Source organism: Xyrauchen texanus, chromosome 33, assembly GCF_025860055.1.
Source record: "Xyrauchen texanus isolate HMW12.3.18 chromosome 33, RBS_HiC_50CHRs, whole genome shotgun sequence".
Taxonomy (NCBI): domain Eukaryota; kingdom Metazoa; phylum Chordata; class Actinopteri; order Cypriniformes; family Catostomidae; genus Xyrauchen; species Xyrauchen texanus.
In genome coordinates this window covers 39878607-39896302 of record NC_068308.1, presented here as the reverse complement: position 1 = coordinate 39896302, position 17696 = coordinate 39878607, and the positions used below count along the sequence as shown (strand labels likewise).

At 44.6% G+C, this 17696-nt stretch overlaps 1 protein-coding gene across 2 annotated transcripts in view; it reads left to right on the top strand.

Moving 5' to 3' along the window:
- The first annotated feature begins 1765 nt into the window (after positions 1 to 1765).
- The window catches only part of LOC127626466 (cytochrome P450 4F3), a 41804-nt gene continuing 25873 nt past the window's right edge, over positions 1766 to 17696 (top strand). Inside the window, exons 1-3 of one of the 2 annotated variants that reach the window (XM_052102256.1) lie at positions 1766 to 1855; positions 2087 to 2295; positions 7384 to 7528. In XM_052102256.1, coding sequence (XP_051958216.1) covers positions 2098 to 2295; positions 7384 to 7528 — 343 coding nt within the window. In that variant the 5' untranslated portion in view covers positions 1766 to 1855; positions 2087 to 2097. Of the gene's footprint in view, positions 1889 to 2086; positions 2296 to 7383; positions 7529 to 17696 lie in introns of both variants that reach the window. The other variant, XM_052102255.1, reaches the window with a different exon arrangement.

Sequence of the window (17696 nt, the reverse complement as noted above, 5' to 3'; positions counted from 1 at the left end):
AGTCCAGCTGGAAATTCAACAGGGATCATGGGAAATGTAGTTTATATGAACACGAAGTCCAGTGGGGAATTCAACAGGGATCATGGGAAATGTAGTTTACATGAACACTTGAAGTCCAGTGGGGAATTCAACAGGGATCATGGGAGATGTAGTTTACCTGAACCCTTTAAGTCGCTTGACTCTATTTACCATGGGCACAAGCACTCTATTAACATTTCCACTGAGTATCAGTAAATACAAATCTTATAAATACTTGTCTGGTGAAACATTTTCCATGGAAATTCCAGCAATTGTCAAATGTATCCCACATTTTTGTCGGATGTCGGATTCGCGAATGAATAACTCTTTGAGTCGGTTCTTTTCATTGAACTACTCAAACGGGTAGGCAAAATAGTGAATTGGTTTGACGTTCTGTTTGAATCATTTGGACAGCTCACCTAACAGACTGAATCGATTCGCGATTCAGTTTGAAACATTCAAACAGTTCACCTCACGGACTGAATCATTTAACGGTTCAGTTTGAATCATTCGGACAGTTCTTTTCACGGACTGAATCATTTAACGGTTCAGTTTGAATCATTCGGACAGTTCTTTTCGCGGACTGAATCATTTAACGGTTCAGTTTGAATCATTCGGACAGTTCTTTTCACGGACTGAATCATTTAACGGTTCAGTTTGAATCATTCGGACAGTTCTTTTCGCGGACTGAATCATTTAACGGTTCAGTTTGAATCATTCGGACAGTTCTTTTCGCGGACTGAATAATTTAACGGTTCAGTTTGAATCATTCGGACAGTTCTTTTCACGGACTGAATCATTTAACGGTTCAGATTGAATCATTCGGACAGTTCTTTTCACGGACTGAATCATTTAACGGTTCAGTTTGAATCATTCGGACAGTTCTTTTCACGGACTGAATCATTTAACGGTTCAGTTTGAATCATTCGGACAGTTCTTTTCGCGGACTGAATCATTTAACGGTTCAGTTTGAATCATTCGGACAGTTCTTTTCGCGGACTGAATCATTTAACGGTTCAGTTTGAATCATTCAGACAGTTCACCTCACGGACTGAATCATTTAACGGTTCAGTTTGAATCATTCAGACAGTTCACCTCACGGACTGAGGAGTGCAATGTACATGAAATCGGTTATATTAAAATAAATCTAACATCATCCAATTTCAGTACAGCTAAACACTCCAAAATGCCCCTGACATTAATGCTCATGTTACAACATACTCAGTATTCACAATATACACTCATTATAAACTATTTTTTTATTCATAGAAGGAAAGAAACTGTGTTTGACCTCCCTTTACAGACACAAAACATGAATATAAATATGAATATCTCATGTTGCAACAGCACCATCTGCAGCGCTGCGCACAGAATACAATGGTGCAAAACGTTCAAGTTTGGGGGCGGAGTTACTCCAGAAGAGGGCGGTGGTACTCCAAAAGAGGGCGGAGTTACTCCAACTATTATTACTGTAAATACAGTTATAACATTAGAGACGTCGTGTAGATACATTAAAATACTATTAAGAATATGAATAATTCGATCATAAAAAAACGTAATAATTACATAACTATTAGCATATTATTTATAAAAAATATGAATTAATTTATATTAATTTAATAAAATACATTAATCCAAAAATGTGTCATCGATTTTACGGTTGTTTTATTCATCGTTTATCCTCATGAGGTCAGTGAAACACACGTGACCACGGAGTGCTTTCTTCACTTTACTGTGATGTGCAAATTATACTTCATAAAACTTGTTTGTAAGAGCATTTTCTGTGTTTCATCAGGACCCGGAACTGCTGAACTGCCACAGTCTTCATCTGTCAGAGGCGCATAAACGCTTTCAGTCGCTCATCATTCAGGTCTGTTTACTAATTAATGCTAATACATTAAACTCCGTATTAATGTGTTTACAGCAGTATATGCGCGTGTTTATATCAGTAGCGCCTCTGTATGGTTTTATATTTATTTGTTTATTTATTTGCAGCAAAAGTATCCCCTTTATATCCTGTTTTTATGATAATGATAGTAATGCCCTGTGATGGTGTTGTATTGATCAGGTTCAGGATTGATGATGACTTTGGGTCTGATCAGTGTTGTGGGCGCGCTGCTCTCGCGCTGTTCGGTGCTCGGGGTCCTCGCGCTCTTCGGTGTGGCGCTCCTGTGCGCGCTCGCGACGCGTCTCGCCTTCAGCATGTGGAAACGCACCGCGCTGCGATGCTTCAATCAACCACCGCAGAGAAACTGGTTACTGGGACACATGGGGCTGGTGAGTTTACCTGAGACCAGGTGGGCATTCGGGAAGGGGGAGGAGTCTATAATTGGCGTAACTTGGCATAACTGTTAAGATCATAAGACTCAGTGTAACTATATTTGCACTTTTACCCCATATTAAAAATGTATATATACTGATAAATATTGTTTACATTCATACACATGCACTTGTGAGAAGTGCTCCGCATGACTCCCGCCAAATATACATATATTTAAATAATAAAATAGTTTTTTTCCCCATGCATTTAAGGTACAGAGTGTTCTTTGTGCTCCGTGCAGTGGAAAGTGCATTAGTGCTACGGATGTTAATGCTTTATTAAAGAAAGGCACAAACAAAACTTTGTATCCAGCCAAAGGTCAATCAGACATTGGGCAATGTTAGAGTTTGTGGAGTTGATTCACATCGTTTCTACATTGTGCAGAGTGATCAGATGCATTTTAAATAATTGCAAAAAAACGAATTTCACTGTTTTTTTGGCTCTGGCACAAAATGACCAGATAACATCATTTCACCTATCATATCAGCAGCACCTTGGAAAGTGTGAACGAGCACTAGTCAGGTGACATCACTGGATTATAAGAGCAGACTGATTACTATAAAAGGAGGGAAGAAGTGTTCTTGTTAGCAACGGTTACCTCTAACGGAAGACGTGCACCATCATCGCTTGGCGTCAAAATGGTCTCACATGCAAGGAAATTGCTGCAAGGAATATTGCACCTGAAAGAACCATTTACCGGATCATCTAGAACTTCAAGGAGAGAGGTTCAACTGCTTTGAAGAAGGCTTCGGGACGTCCCAGAGTGTCCAGCGAGCGCCAGGACCGTCTCGTCCTGAGGAGTCCGCTACGGGAACGTGTCAGCACCAGTGCAGAGCTCAAGATTGGCAGCAGGTTGGTTTGAGTGCATCTGCACGCACGGTGAGGCGAAGAGTTTTGGGCAATGGCCTGGTGTCAAGAAGGGCAGCAAAGAAGCCACTTCTCTCCAAGAATAACATCAAGGACTGACTGAAATGCGGCAGGAAGTACAAGGATTGGACAGCAGAAGACTGGTGCAAAATTATTTCCCCTTCCGACTGGAAAATCGATAGTCCGGAGAAGAAAAGGTGAACACTACCATGAGTCCTGTGTCATGCCAATGGTGAAGCATCCTGAGACCATCCATGTGTGGGGTTGCTCTTCATCACAGGGAGTGGGCTCGCTCACAATCCTGCACAAAAACACGGCCATGAATAAAGAATGGTATCAAAACATATCCCAACGATCCAGCAGCAATTTGGTGATGATCCGTGCATTTTCCAGCATGATGGAGCACCATGTCACAAGGCAAGAGTGATGATGAAGTGGCTCGGAGATCATTACATTGACATTTTAGATCCGTGGCCAGACAACTCCCCGGATCTTAATCCCATAGAGAACCTGTGGTCAATCCTCAAAAGGCGAGTGGACAAGCAGAAGCCCACAAATTGTAATCAACTCCAACCACTGTAATACCACATTTTGCACATTTACCGTGGTGTTACCGTGTTTTTATGGACACAGTCCCACTGTAAAACCACATTTTGCACATTTACCGTGGTGTTACCGTGTTTTTTTGGACACAGTCCCACTGTAAAACCGCATTTTGCACATTTACCGTGATGTTACCGTGTTTTTTTGGACACAGTCCCACTGTAAAACCACATTTTGCACATTTACCGTGGTGTTACCGTGTTTTTATGGACACAGTCCCACTGTAAAACCACATTTTACACATTTACCATGGCGTTACCGTGACGAGTGATGTAATATTGGTGTTTGTACATGTCTCAAAATACTTTGTTTCTAAAGGTTGTACAAGGGTTGCTCAGGAAAGATGTGTTGCATCAGTAAATCATGCAACTAGAGAAAAGGCAAATTGTGCAGCAATATTTCTCAAGGCGAAACAAGGAACTTCTTTTAAAAAAGAGGAAATAATGAAAGTAAACGGAAATGCTGCATTGCTGAAAAGCTGTAGTAAGTGTTCATGCTTGGCCACGAATGTTAGTAAAATCAGCATAAATTTGGCAGTCAAAGGAGGAAAACAGGTTCTGAGACCTCAAAAGTCGTGTAGCGTGTTCAGTTGCTGAATTAATCTTCAGAAATCCTTAAACAAAACAACTTAATTTACACACTGCCTGAATCTGTCGAGACACGATTATTTCTAGGATCACACGACAGTATTGCTGCAATATCTCTAAATCCTTCTGTAGCATCTCAGAGTTTGTTTGAATCTGTTATCTTTAGTCTGAGGCTTTCTCTGCGGGGAACTTCTCAGAACGGTTCCTTATAGGTGACCAATCAGCTCATCAGTGTTATTTGCATGTTAGATGATGTTTTGGCGTATTTAATCAATAACAAAACCAACAAATGCAACATCATTTTACAGCTCTCCCCATTCATTTGTATGGAATCTGCATACTGTAAAACCACATTTTGCACATTTCCATGATGTTACCATGTTTTTTTGGACATAGTCCCACTGTAAAACCACATTTTGCACATTTACCGTGATGTTACCATGTTTTTTTGGACATAGTCCCACTGTAAAACCACATTTTGGACATTTCCATGATGTTACCATGTTTTTTTGGACATAGTCCCACTGTAAAACCACATTTTGCACATTTCCATGATGTTACCATGTTTTTTTGGACATAGTCCCACTGTAAAACCACATTTTGCACATTTACCGTGATGTTACCATGTTTTTTTGGACATAGTCCCACTGTAAAACCACATTTTGGACATTTCCATGATGTTACCATGTTTTTTTGGACATAGTCCACTGTAATACCACATTTTCCACATTTACCGTGATGTTACCGTGTTTTTATGGACATAGTCCCACTGTAATACCACATTTTGCACATTTACCATGATGTTACCGTGTTTTTATGGACATAGTCCCACTGTAAAACCACATTTTGGACATTTCCATGATGTTACCGTGTTTTTTTGGACATAGTCCCACTGTAATACCACATTTTGGACATTTCCATGATGTTACCGTGTTTTTTTGGACATAGTCCCACTGTAATACCACATTTTGCACATTTACCGTGATGTTACCGCAGGACATAGTCCCACTGTAATACCACATTTTGGACATTTCCATGATGTTACCGTGTTTTTTTGGACATAGTCCCACTGTAAAACCACATTTTGGACATTTCCATGATGTTACCATGTTTTTTTGGACATAGTCCACTGTAATACCACATTTTCCACATTTACCGTGATGTTACCGTGTTTTTATGGACATAGTCCCACTGTAATACCACATTTTGCACATTTACCATGATGTTACCGTGTTTTTATGGACATAGTCCCACTGTAAAACCACATTTTGGACATTTCCCGTGATGTTACCGTGTTTTTTTGGACATAGTCCCACTGTAATACCACATTTTGGACATTTCCATGATGTTACCGTGTTTTTTTGGACATAGTCCCACTGTAAATCCACATTTTGGACATTTCCATGATGTTACCATGTTTTTTTGGACATAGTCCCACTGTAAATCCACATTTTGGACATTTCCATGATGTTACCATGTTTTTTTGGACATAGTCCCACTGTAAAACCACATTTTGGACATTTCCATGATGTTACCATGTTTTTTTGGACATAGTCCACTGTAATACCACATTTTGCACATTTACCGTGATGTTACCGTGTTTTTATGGACATAGTCCCACTGTAATACCACATTTTGCACATTTACCATGATGTTACCGTGTTTTTATGGACATAGTCCCACTGTAAAACCACATTTTGGACATTTCCATGATGTTACCGTGTTTTTTTTGGACATAGTCCCATTGTAAAACCACATTTTGCACATTTACCGTGATGTTACCGTGTTTTTATGGACATAGTCCCACTGTAAAACCACATTTTGGACATTTCCATGATGTTACCGTGTTTTTTTTGGACATAGTCCCATTGTAAAACCACATTTTGGACATTTCCCGTGATGTTACCGTGTTTTTTTGGACATAGTCCCACTGTAATACCACATTTTGCACATTTACCATGATGTTACCGCAGGACATAGTCCCACTGTAAAACCACATTTTGCACATTTACCGTGATGTTACTGTGTTTTTATGGACATAGTCCCACTGTAATACCACATTTTGGACATTTCCATGATGTTACCGTGTTTTTTTGGACATAGTCCCACTGTAATACCACATGTTGCACATTTACCATGATGTTACCGTGTTTTTATGGACATAGTCCCACTGTAATACCACATGTTGCACATTTACCATGATGTTACCGTGTTTTTATGGACATAGTCCCACTGTAATACCACATTTTGCACATTTACCATGATGTTACCGTGTTTTTATGGACATAGTCCCACTGTAATACCACATGTTGCACATTTACCATGGCATTACCATGTTTTTTTGGACATAGTCCCACTGTAATACCACAGTTGCTTCCCTCCTCCCCTCATGGACAGCGGTCCTCTCGACCCCTCCACGTTTCTGGAGGATGACAGGGCACTCCTCCGCCCCTGGCTGCGGCTCCTTTGCTCCGGGCAGTCGGGGAGTCCAGTCCCCACTCGCCTCGTGGACGGCGGCCGTTCTCCACATCCGGGCGGTCGGGCTACTCCGTCCCCCGGCGGATGGCAGCGGTGGTCCCCTGGGTGGACGGTATTGTCGAGGTCTCCGCGATGGGCATCCCTCCTCCTTCCCGGGTTTCGGCACCAATGTAAGAGAGTTAAGGGAAAGGAAGAGGCGAGAACCGGCTGGACAATAAAAACCACACAAACATAAGCATGTCATTCTGTCTCGCTCTCAAACCGTCGTCATCGGCCGCCTTTATACCTCGCGTGCCCCCATCAGGCTGATTGGGGACCGGGTGTGCGGGGTTCCAACCCGGCCCCGCCCTCCTCCGCTCTACATCATGATTAACTGAAAATCATTCGATTAATCGCGATTAAATATTTTAATCGACTGACACTAAAATAAACAACATAATGTCAGTTCATCTTAAAGATAATGAAATGTGTGTGTGTTTGTGTGTGTGTGTGTGTGTGTGTGTGTTGTAGATGGGTCATAATGAAGAGGGACTACAGGCGGTTGATGAGATAATCAGGAAGTATGTTCATTCCTGTGCTTGGTATCTGGGCCCGTTCTACAACATGGTCCGTCTTTTCCATCCAGACTACGTCAAATCCCTTCTTGCGGCCTCTGGTAAGAAACACACATCTATATCTGAAACACACACCATACATGACGTGCTGAGCTCTATGGTATCTTAGGAGGCACCATAATGATTCTTTCCTGCCGAGCCTATGATGATTTAACCTCCTGAGAGCCGAGTGTGACTGCTGTGTTTATTTTCCATTTCCCTTTTTTATTTGCAACTAGATAAGCCCGTAAGAAACATGAACACACACAGAAACATTTCCAGAGCAAATCGTTTTCTTACAAAATGATGTCCACATATGTGGACAGCGGGACTAAGTTGTAAAGTTGTAAAATTGTAAATACAGTGCATCCTGAAAGTATTCACAGCGCTTCACTTTTGCACATTTTGTTATGTTACAGCCTTATTCCAAAATTGATTAAATTCATTATTTTCCTCAAAATACTACAAACAATACCCCATAATGACAATGTGAAAGAAGTTTGAAATCTTCGAAAATTTATAAAAAATATAAAACGAAAAAAAAAAAAAAAAAATATCACATGTGCATAAGTATTCACACCCTTTGCTCAAGCACCTTTGGCACCAATTACAGCCTCAAGTCTTTCTGTGTATGATGCTACAAGCTTGGCACACCTATTTTTGGGGCAGTTTCTCCCATTCTTCTTTGCAGGACCTCTCTAGCTCCATGGTTTCCTCCAGACATGACGCTTGCCATTCAGGCCAAAGAGTTCAATCTTTTATTCCTCATGGTCTGAGAGTCCTTCATGTGCCTTTTACTGAGGAGTGGCTTCCGTTTGGCCGCTCTACCATACAGGCCTGGAGCTCTGTCAGAGTGACCATCGGGTTCTTGGTCACCTCCTTGAGTAAGACCCTTCTGCCCTGATCGCTCAGTTTGGCCGGACGGCTCTAGGAAGAGTCCTGGTGCTTCCAAACTTACATTTACGCATGATGGAGGCCGCTGTGCTCATTGGGACCTTAAATGCTGCAGAAATGTTTCTGTACCCTTCCCCAGATCTGTGCCTCGATGCAATCCTGTCTCGGAGGTCTACAGACAATTCCTTGGACTTCATGGTTTGTGCTCTGACATGCACTGTTAACTGTGGGACCTTAAATAGACAGGTGTGTGCCTTTCCAAATCATGTCCAATCAACTGAATTTACCACATGTGGACTCAAATCAATATATGAATGTGGCAGGGCGGAGGGCACCTATTTAGTGCATGACTTAACCTCCAGTGTGCTGTCTGTCTGCACTGGTCTCAGAACAGTTATAGGAGAGCTATAGGATGCTCCCTTGCTCCCTATTTAGTGCATGACTTAAACTCCAGTGTGCTGTCTGTCTGCACTGGTCTCAGAACAGTTATAGGAGAGCTATAGGATGCTCCCTTGCTCCCTATTTAGTGCACGACTTAACCTCCAGTGTGCTGTCTGTCTGCACTGGTCTCAGAACAGTTATAGGAGAGCTATAGGATGCTCCCTTGCTCCCTATTTAGTGCATGACTTAACCTCCAGTGTGCTGTCTGTCTGCACTGGTCTCAGAACAGTTATAGGAGAGCTATAGGATGCTCCCTTGCTCCCTATTTAGTGCATGACTTAACCTCCAGTGTGCTGTCTGTCTGCACTGGTCTCAGAACAGTTATAGGAGAGCTATAGGATGCTCCCTTGCTCCCTATTTAGTGCATGACTTAACCTCCAGTGTGCTGACTCTCTGCACTGGTCTCAGAACAGCTATAGAGAGCTATAGGATGCTCCCTTGCTCCCTATTTAGTGCATGACTTAACCTCCAGTGTGCTGTCTGTCTGCACTGGTCTCAGAACAGTTATAGGAGAGCTATAGGATGCTCCCTTGCTCCCTATTTAGTGCATGACTTAAACTCCAGTGTGCTGTCTGTCTGCACTGGTCTCAGAACAGTTATAGGAGAGCTATAGGATGCTCCCTTGCTCCCTATTTAGTGCATGACTTAACCTCCAGTGTGCTGTCTGTCTGCACTGGTCTCAGAACAGTTATAGGAGAGCTATAGGATGCTCCCTTGCTCCCTATTTAGTGCATGACTTAACCTCCAGTGTGCTGTCTGTCTGCACTGGTCTCAGAACAGTTATAGGAGAGCTATAGGATGCTCCCTTGCTCCCTATTTAGTGCATGACTTAACCTCCAGTGTGCTGTCTGTCTGCACTGGTCTCAGAACAGTTATAGAGAGCTATAGGATGCTCCTTGCTCCCTATTTAGTGCATGACTTAACCTCCATTGTGCTGTCTGTCTGCACTGGTCTCAGAACAGTTATAGAGAGCTATAGGATGCTCCCTTGCTCCCTATTTAGTGCATGACTTAACCTCCAGTGTGCTGTCTGTCTGCACTGGTCTCAGAACAGTTATAGGAGAGCTATAGGATGCTCCCTTGCTCCCTATTTAGTGCATGACTTAACCTCCAGTGTGCTGTCTGTCTGCACTGGTCTCAGAACAGTTATAGAGAGCTATAGGATGCTCCCTTGCTCCCTATTTAGTGCATGACTTAACCTCCAGTGTGCTGTCTGTCTGCACTGGTCTCAGAACAGTTATAGGAGAGCTATAGGATGCTCCCTTGCTCCCTATTTAGTGCATGACTTAACCTCCAGTGTGCTGTCTGTCTGCACTGGTCTCAGAACAGTTATAGGAGAGCTATAGGATGCTCCCTTGCTCCCTATTTAGTGCATGACTTAACCTCCAGTGTGCTGTCTGTCTGCACTGGTCTCAGAACAGTTATAGGGAGCTATAGGATGCTCCCTTGCTCCCTATTTAGTGCATGACTTAACCTCCAGTGTGCTGTCTGTCTGCACTGGTCTCAGAACAGTTATAGGAGAGCTATAGGATGCTCCCTTGCTCCCTATTTAGTGCATGACTTAACCTCCAGTGTGCTGTCTGTCTGCACTGGTCTCAGAACAGTTATAGGGAGCTATAGGATGCTCCCTTGCTCCCTATTTAGTGCATGACTTAACCTCCAGTGTGCTGTCTGTCTGCACTGGTCTCAGAACAGTTATAGGAGAGCTATAGGATGCTCCCTTGCTCCCTATTTAGTGCATGACTTAACCTCCAGTGTGCTGTCTGTCTGCACTGGTCTCAGAACAGTTATAGGAGAGCTATAGGATGCTCCCTTGCTCCCTATTTAGTGCATGACTTAACCTCCAGTGTGCTGTCTGTCTGCACTGGTCTCAGAACAGTTATAGGAGAGCTATAGGATGCTCCCTTGCTCCCTATTTAGTGAATGACTTAACCTCCAGTGTGCTGTCTGTCTGCACTGGTCTCAGAACAGTTATAGGGAGCTATAGGATGCTCCCTTGCTCCCTATTTAGTGCATGACTTAACCTCCAGTGTGCTGTCTGTCTGCAATGGTCTCAGAACAGTTATAGAGAGTTATAGGATGCTCCCTTGCTCCCTATTTAGTGCATGACTTAACCTCCAGTGTGCTGTCTGTCTGCACTGGTCTCAGAACAGTTATAGAGAGTTATAGGATGCTCCCTTGCTCCCTATTTAGTGCATGACTTAACCTCCAGTGTGCTGTCTGTCTGCACTGGTCTCAGAACAGTTATAGGAGAGCTATAGGATGCTCCCTTGCTCCCTATTTAGTGCACGACTTAACCTCCAGTGTGCTGTCTGTCTGCACTGGTCTCAGAACAGTTATAGGGAGCTATAGGATGCTCCCTTGCTCCCTATTTAGTGCACGACTTAACCTCCAGTGTGGTGTCTGTCTGCACTGGTCTCAGAACAGTTATAGGAGAGCTATAGGATGCTCCCTTGCTCCCTATTTAGTGTATGACTTAACCTCCAGTGTGCTGTCTGTCTGCACTGGTCTCAGAACAGTTATAGGAGAGCTATAGGATGCTCCCTTGCTCCCTATTTAGTGCATGACTTAACCTCCAGTGTGCTGTCTGTCTGCCTGCACTGGTCTCAGAACAGTTATAGGAGAGCTATATGATGCTCCCTTGCTCCCTATTTAGTGCATGACTTAACCTCCAGTGTGCTGTCTGTCTGCACTGATCTCAGAACAGTTATAGGAGAGCTATATGATGCTCCCTTGCTCCCTATTTAGTGCATGACTTAACCTCCAGTGTGCTGTCTGTCTGCACTGGTCTCAGAACAGTTATAGAGAGCTATAGGATGCTCCCTTGCTCCCTATTTAGTGCATGACTTAACCTTCAGTGTGCTGTCTGTCTGCACTGGTCTCAGAACAGTTATAGGAGAGCTATAGGATGCTCCCTTGCTCCCTATTTAGTGCATGACTTAACCTCCAGTGTGCTGTCTGTCTGCACTGGTCTCAGAACAGTTATAGGAGAGCTATAGGATGCACCCTTGCTCCCTATTTAGTGCATGACTTAACCTCCAGTGTGCTGTCTGTCTGCACTGGTCTCAGAACAGTTATAGGAGAGCTATAGGATGCTCCCTTGCTCCCTATTTAGTGCACGACTTAACCTCCAGTGTGCTGTCTGTCTGCACTGGTCTCAGAACAGTTATAGAGAGCTATAGGATGCTCCCTTGCTCCCTATTTAGTGCACGACTTAACCTCCAGTGTGCTGTCTGTCTGCACTGGTCTCAGAACAGTTATAGGAGAGCTATAGGATGCTCCCTTGCTCCCTATTTAGTGCATGTCTTAACCTCCAGTGTGCTGTCTGTCTGCACTGGTCTCAGAACAGTTATAGGAGAGCTATAGGATGCTCCCTTGCTCCCTATTTAGTGCACGACTTAACCTCCAGTGTGCTGTCTGTCTGCACTGGTCTCAGAACAGTTATAGGAGAGCTATAGGATGCTCCCTTGCACCCTATTTAGTGTATGACTTAACCTCCAGTGTGCTGTCTGTCTGCACTGGTCTCAGAACAGTTATAGGAGAGCTATAGGATGCTCCCTTGCTCCCTATTTAGTGCATGACTTAACCTCCAGTGTGCTGTCTGTCTGCACTGGTCTCAGAACAGTTATAGGAGAGCTATAGGATGCTCCCTTGCTCCCTATTTAGTGCATGACTTAACCTCCAGTGTGCTGTCTGTCTGCACTGGTCTCAGAACAGTTATAGGAGAGCTATAGGATGCTCCCTTGCTCCCTATTTAGTGCATGACTTAACCTCCAGTGTGCTGTCTGTCTGCACTGGTCTCAGAACAGTTATAGGAGAGCTATAGGATGCTCCCTTGCTCCCTATTTAGTGCATGACTTAACCTCCAGTGTGCTGTCTGTCTGCACTGGTCTCAGAACAGTTATAGAGAGCTATAGGATGCTCCTTGCTCCCTATTTAGTGCATGACTTAACCTCCAGTGTGCTGTCTGTCTGCACTGGTCCCAGAACAGTTATAGGAGAGCTATAGGATGCTCCCTTGCTCCCTATTTAGTGCATGACTTAACCTCCAGTGTGCTGTCTGTCTGCACTGGTCTCAGAACAGTTATAGGAGAGCTATAGGATGCTCCCTTGCACATTATTTAGTGTATGACTTAACCTCCAGTGTGCTGTCTGTCTGCACTGGTCTCAGAACAGTTATAGGAGAGCTATAGGATGCTCCCTTGCTCCCTATTTAGTGCATGACTTAACCTCCAGTGTGCTGTCTGTCTGCACTGGTCTCAGAACAGTTATAGGAGAGCTATAGGATGCTCCCTTGCTCCCTATTTAGTGCATGACTTAACCTCCAGTGTGCTGTCTGTCTGCACTGGTCTCAGAACAGTTATAGGAGAGCTATAGGATGCTCCCTTGCTCCCTATTTAGTGCACGACTTAACCTCCAGTGTGCTGTCTGTCTGCACTGGTCTCAGAACAGTTATAGGAGAGCTATAGGATGCTCCCTTGCTCCCTATTTAGTGCACGACTTAACCTCCAGTGTGCTGTCTGTCTGCACTGGTCTCAGAACAGTTATAGGAGAGCTATAGGATGCTCCCTTGCTCCCTATTTAGTGCATGACTTAACCTCCAGTGTGCTGTCTGTCTGCACTGGTCTCAGAACAGTTATAGGAGAGCTATAGGATGCTCCCTTGCTCCCTATTTAGTGCATGACTTAACCTCCAGTGTGCTGTCTGTCTGCACTGGTCTCAGAACAGTTGTAGGAGAGCTATAGGATGCTCCCTTGCTCCCTATTTAGTGCATGACTTAACCTCCAGTGTGCTGTCTGTCTGCACTGGTCTCAGAACAGTTATAGGAGAGCTATAGGATGCTCCCTTGCTCCCTATTTAGTGCATGACTTAACCTCCAGTGTGCTGTCTGTCTGCACTGGTCTCAGAACAGTTATAGGAGAGCTATAGGATGCTCCCTTGCTCCCTATTTAGTGCATGACTTAACCTCCAGTGTGCTGACTCTCTGCACTGGTCTCAGAACAGCTATAGAGAGCTATAGGATGCTCCCTTGCTCCCTATTTAGTGCAAGACTTAACCTCCAGTGTGCTGTCTGTCTGCACTGGTCTCAGAACAGTTATAGGAGAGCTATAGGATGCTCCCTTGCTCCCTATTTAGTGCATGACTTAAACTCCAGTGTGCTGTCTGTCTGCACTGGTCTCAGAACAGTTATAGGAGAGCTATAGGATGCTCCCTTGCTCCCTATTTAGTGCACGACTTAACCTCCAGTGTGCTGTCTGTCTGCACTGGTCTCAGAACAGTTATAGGAGAGCTATAGGATGCTCCCTTGCTCCCTATTTAGTGCATGACTTAACCTCCAGTGTGCTGTCTGTCTGCACTGGTCTCAGAACAGTTATAGGAGAGCTATAGGATGCTCCCTTGCTCCCTATTTAGTGCATGACTTAACCTCCAGTGTGCTGTCTGTCTGCACTGGTCTCAGAACAGTTATAGAGAGCTATAGGATGCTCCCTTGCTCCCTATTTAGTGCACGACTTAACCTCCATTGTGCTGTCTGTCTGCACTGGTCTCAGAACAGTTATAGAGAGCTATAGGATGCTCCCTTGCTCCCTATTTAGTGCATGACTTAACCTCCAGTGTGCTGTCTGTCTGCACTGGTCTCAGAACAGTTATAGGAGAGCTATAGGATGCTCCCTTGCTCCCTATTTAGTGCATGACTTAACCTCCAGTGTGCTGTCTGTCTGCACTGGTCTCAGAACAGTTATAGAGAGCTATAGGATGCTCCCTTGCTCCCTATTTAGTGCATGACTTAACCTCCAGTGTGCTGTCTGTCTGCACTGGTCTCAGAACAGTTATAGGAGAGCTATAGGATGCTCCCTTGCTCCCTATTTAGTGCATGACTTAACCTCCAGTGTGCTGTCTGTCTGCACTGGTCTCAGAACAGTTATAGGAGAGCTATAGGATGCTCCCTTGCTCCCTATTTAGTGCATGACTTAACCTCCAGTGTGCTGTCTGTCTGCACTGGTCTCAGAACAGTTATAGGGAGCTATAGGATGCTCCCTTGCTCCCTATTTAGTGCATGACTTAACCTCCAGTGTGCTGTCTGTCTGCACTGGTCTCAGAACAGTTATAGGAGAGCTATAGGATGCTCCCTTGCTCCCTATTTAGTGCATGACTTAACCTCCAGTGTGCTGTCTGTCTGCACTGGTCTCAGAACAGTTATAGGGAGCTATAGGATGCTCCCTTGCTCCCTATTTAGTGCATGACTTAACCTCCAGTGTGCTGTCTGTCTGCACTGGTCTCAGAACAGTTATAGGAGAGCTATAGGATGCTCCCTTGCTCCCTATTTAGTGCATGACTTAACCTCCAGTGTGCTGTCTGTCTGCACTGGTCTCAGAACAGTTATAGGAGAGCTATAGGATGCTCCCTTGCTCCCTATTTAGTGCATGACTTAACCTCCAGTGTGCTGTCTGTCTGCACTGGTCTCAGAACAGTTATAGGAGAGCTATAGGATGCTCCCTTGCTCCCTATTTAGTGAATGACTTAACCTCCAGTGTGCTGTCTGTCTGCACTGGTCTCAGAACAGTTATAGGGAGCTATAGGATGCTCCCTTGCTCCCTATTTAGTGCATGACTTAACCTCCAGTGTGCTGTCTGTCTGCAATGGTCTCAGAACAGTTATAGAGAGTTATAGGATGCTCCCTTGCTCCCTATTTAGTGCATGACTTAACCTCCAGTGTGCTGTCTGTCTGCACTGGTCTCAGAACAGTTATAGAGAGTTATAGGATGCTCCCTTGCTCCCTATTTAGTGCATGACTTAACCTCCAGTGTGCTGTCTGTCTGCACTGGTCTCAGAACAGTTATAGGAGAGCTATAGGATGCTCCCTTGCTCCCTATTTAGTGCACGACTTAACCTCCAGTGTGCTGTCTGTCTGCACTGGTCTCAGAACAGTTATAGGGAGCTATAGGATGCTCCCTTGCTCCCTATTTAGTGCACGACTTAACCTCCAGTGTGGTGTCTGTCTGCACTGGTCTCAGAACAGTTATAGGAGAGCTATAGGATGCTCCCTTGCTCCCTATTTAGTGTATGACTTAACCTCCAGTGTGCTGTCTGTCTGCACTGGTCTCAGAACAGTTATAGGAGAGCTATAGGATGCTCCCTTGCTCCCTATTTAGTGCATGACTTAACCTCCAGTGTGCTGTCTGTCTGCCTGCACTGGTCTCAGAACAGTTATAGGAGAGCTATATGATGCTCCCTTGCTCCCTATTTAGTGCATGACTTAACCTCCAGTGTGCTGTCTGTCTGCACTGATCTCAGAACAGTTATAGGAGAGCTATATGATGCTCCCTTGCTCCCTATTTAGTGCATGACTTAACCTCCAGTGTGCTGTCTGTCTGCACTGGTCTCAGAACAGTTATAGAGAGCTATAGGATGCTCCCTTGCTCCCTATTTAGTGCACGACTTAACCTTCAGTGTGCTGTCTGTCTGCACTGGTCTCAGAACAGTTATAGGAGAGCTATAGGATGCTCCCTTGCTCCCTATTTAGTGCATGACTTAACCTCCAGTGTGCTGTCTGTCTGCACTGGTCTCAGAACAGTTATAGGAGAGCTATAGGATGCTCCCTTGCTCCCTATTTAGTGCATGACTTAACCTCCAGTGTGCTGTCTGTCTGCACTGGTCTCAGAACAGTTATAGGAGAGCTATAGGATGCTCCCTTGCTCCCTATTTAGTGCACGACTTAACCTCCAGTGTGCTGTCTGTCTGCACTGGTCTCAGAACAGTTATAGAGAGCTATAGGATGCTCCCTTGCTCCCTATTTAGTGCACGACTTAACCTCCAGTGTGCTGTCTGTCTGCACTGGTCTCAGAACAGTTATAGGAGAGCTATAGGATGCTCCCTTGCTCCCTATTTAGTGCATGTCTTAACCTCCAGTGTGCTGTCTGTCTGCACTGGTCTCAGAACAGTTATAGGAGAGCTATAGGATGCTCCCTTGCTCCCTATTTAGTGCACGACTTAACCTCCAGTGTGCTGTCTGTCTGCACTGGTCTCAGAACAGTTATAGGAGAGCTATAGGATGCTCCCTTGCACCCTATTTAGTGTATGACTTAACCTCCAGTGTGCTGTCTGTCTGCACTGGTCTCAGAACAGTTATAGGAGAGCTATAGGATGCTCCCTTGCTCCCTATTTAGTGCATGACTTAACCTCCAGTGTGCTGTCTGTCTGCACTGGTCTCAGAACAGTTATAGGAGAGCAATAGGATGCTCCCTTGCTCCCTATTTAGTGCATGACTTAACCTCCAGTGTGCTGTCTGTCTGCACTGGTCTCAGAACAGTTATAGGAGAGCTATAGGATGCTCCCTTGCTCCCTATTTAGTGCATGACTTAACCTCCAGTGTGCTGTCTGTCTGCACTGGTCTCAGAACAGTTATAGGAGAGCTATAGGATGCTCCCTTGCTCCCTATTTAGTGCATGACTTAACCTCCAGTGTGCTGTCTGTCTGCACTGGTCTCAGAACAGTTATAGAGAGCTATAGGATGCTCCTTGCTCCCTATTTAGTGCATGACTTAACCTCCAGTGTGCTGTCTGTCTGCACTGGTCCCAGAACAGTTATAGGAGAGCTATAGGATGCTCCCTTGCTCCCTATTTAGTGCATGACTTAACCTCCAGTGTGCTGTCTGTCTGCACTGGTCTCAGAACAGTTATAGGAGAGCTATAGGATGCTCCCTTGCACATTATTTAGTGTATGACTTAACCTCCAGTGTGCTGTCTGTCTGCACTGGTCTCAGAACAGTTATAGGAGAGCTATAGGATGCTCCCTTGCTCCCTATTTAGTGCATGACTTAACCTCCAGTGTGCTGTCTGTCTGCACTGGTCTCAGAACAGTTATAGGAGAGCTATAGGATGCTCCCTTGCTCCCTATTT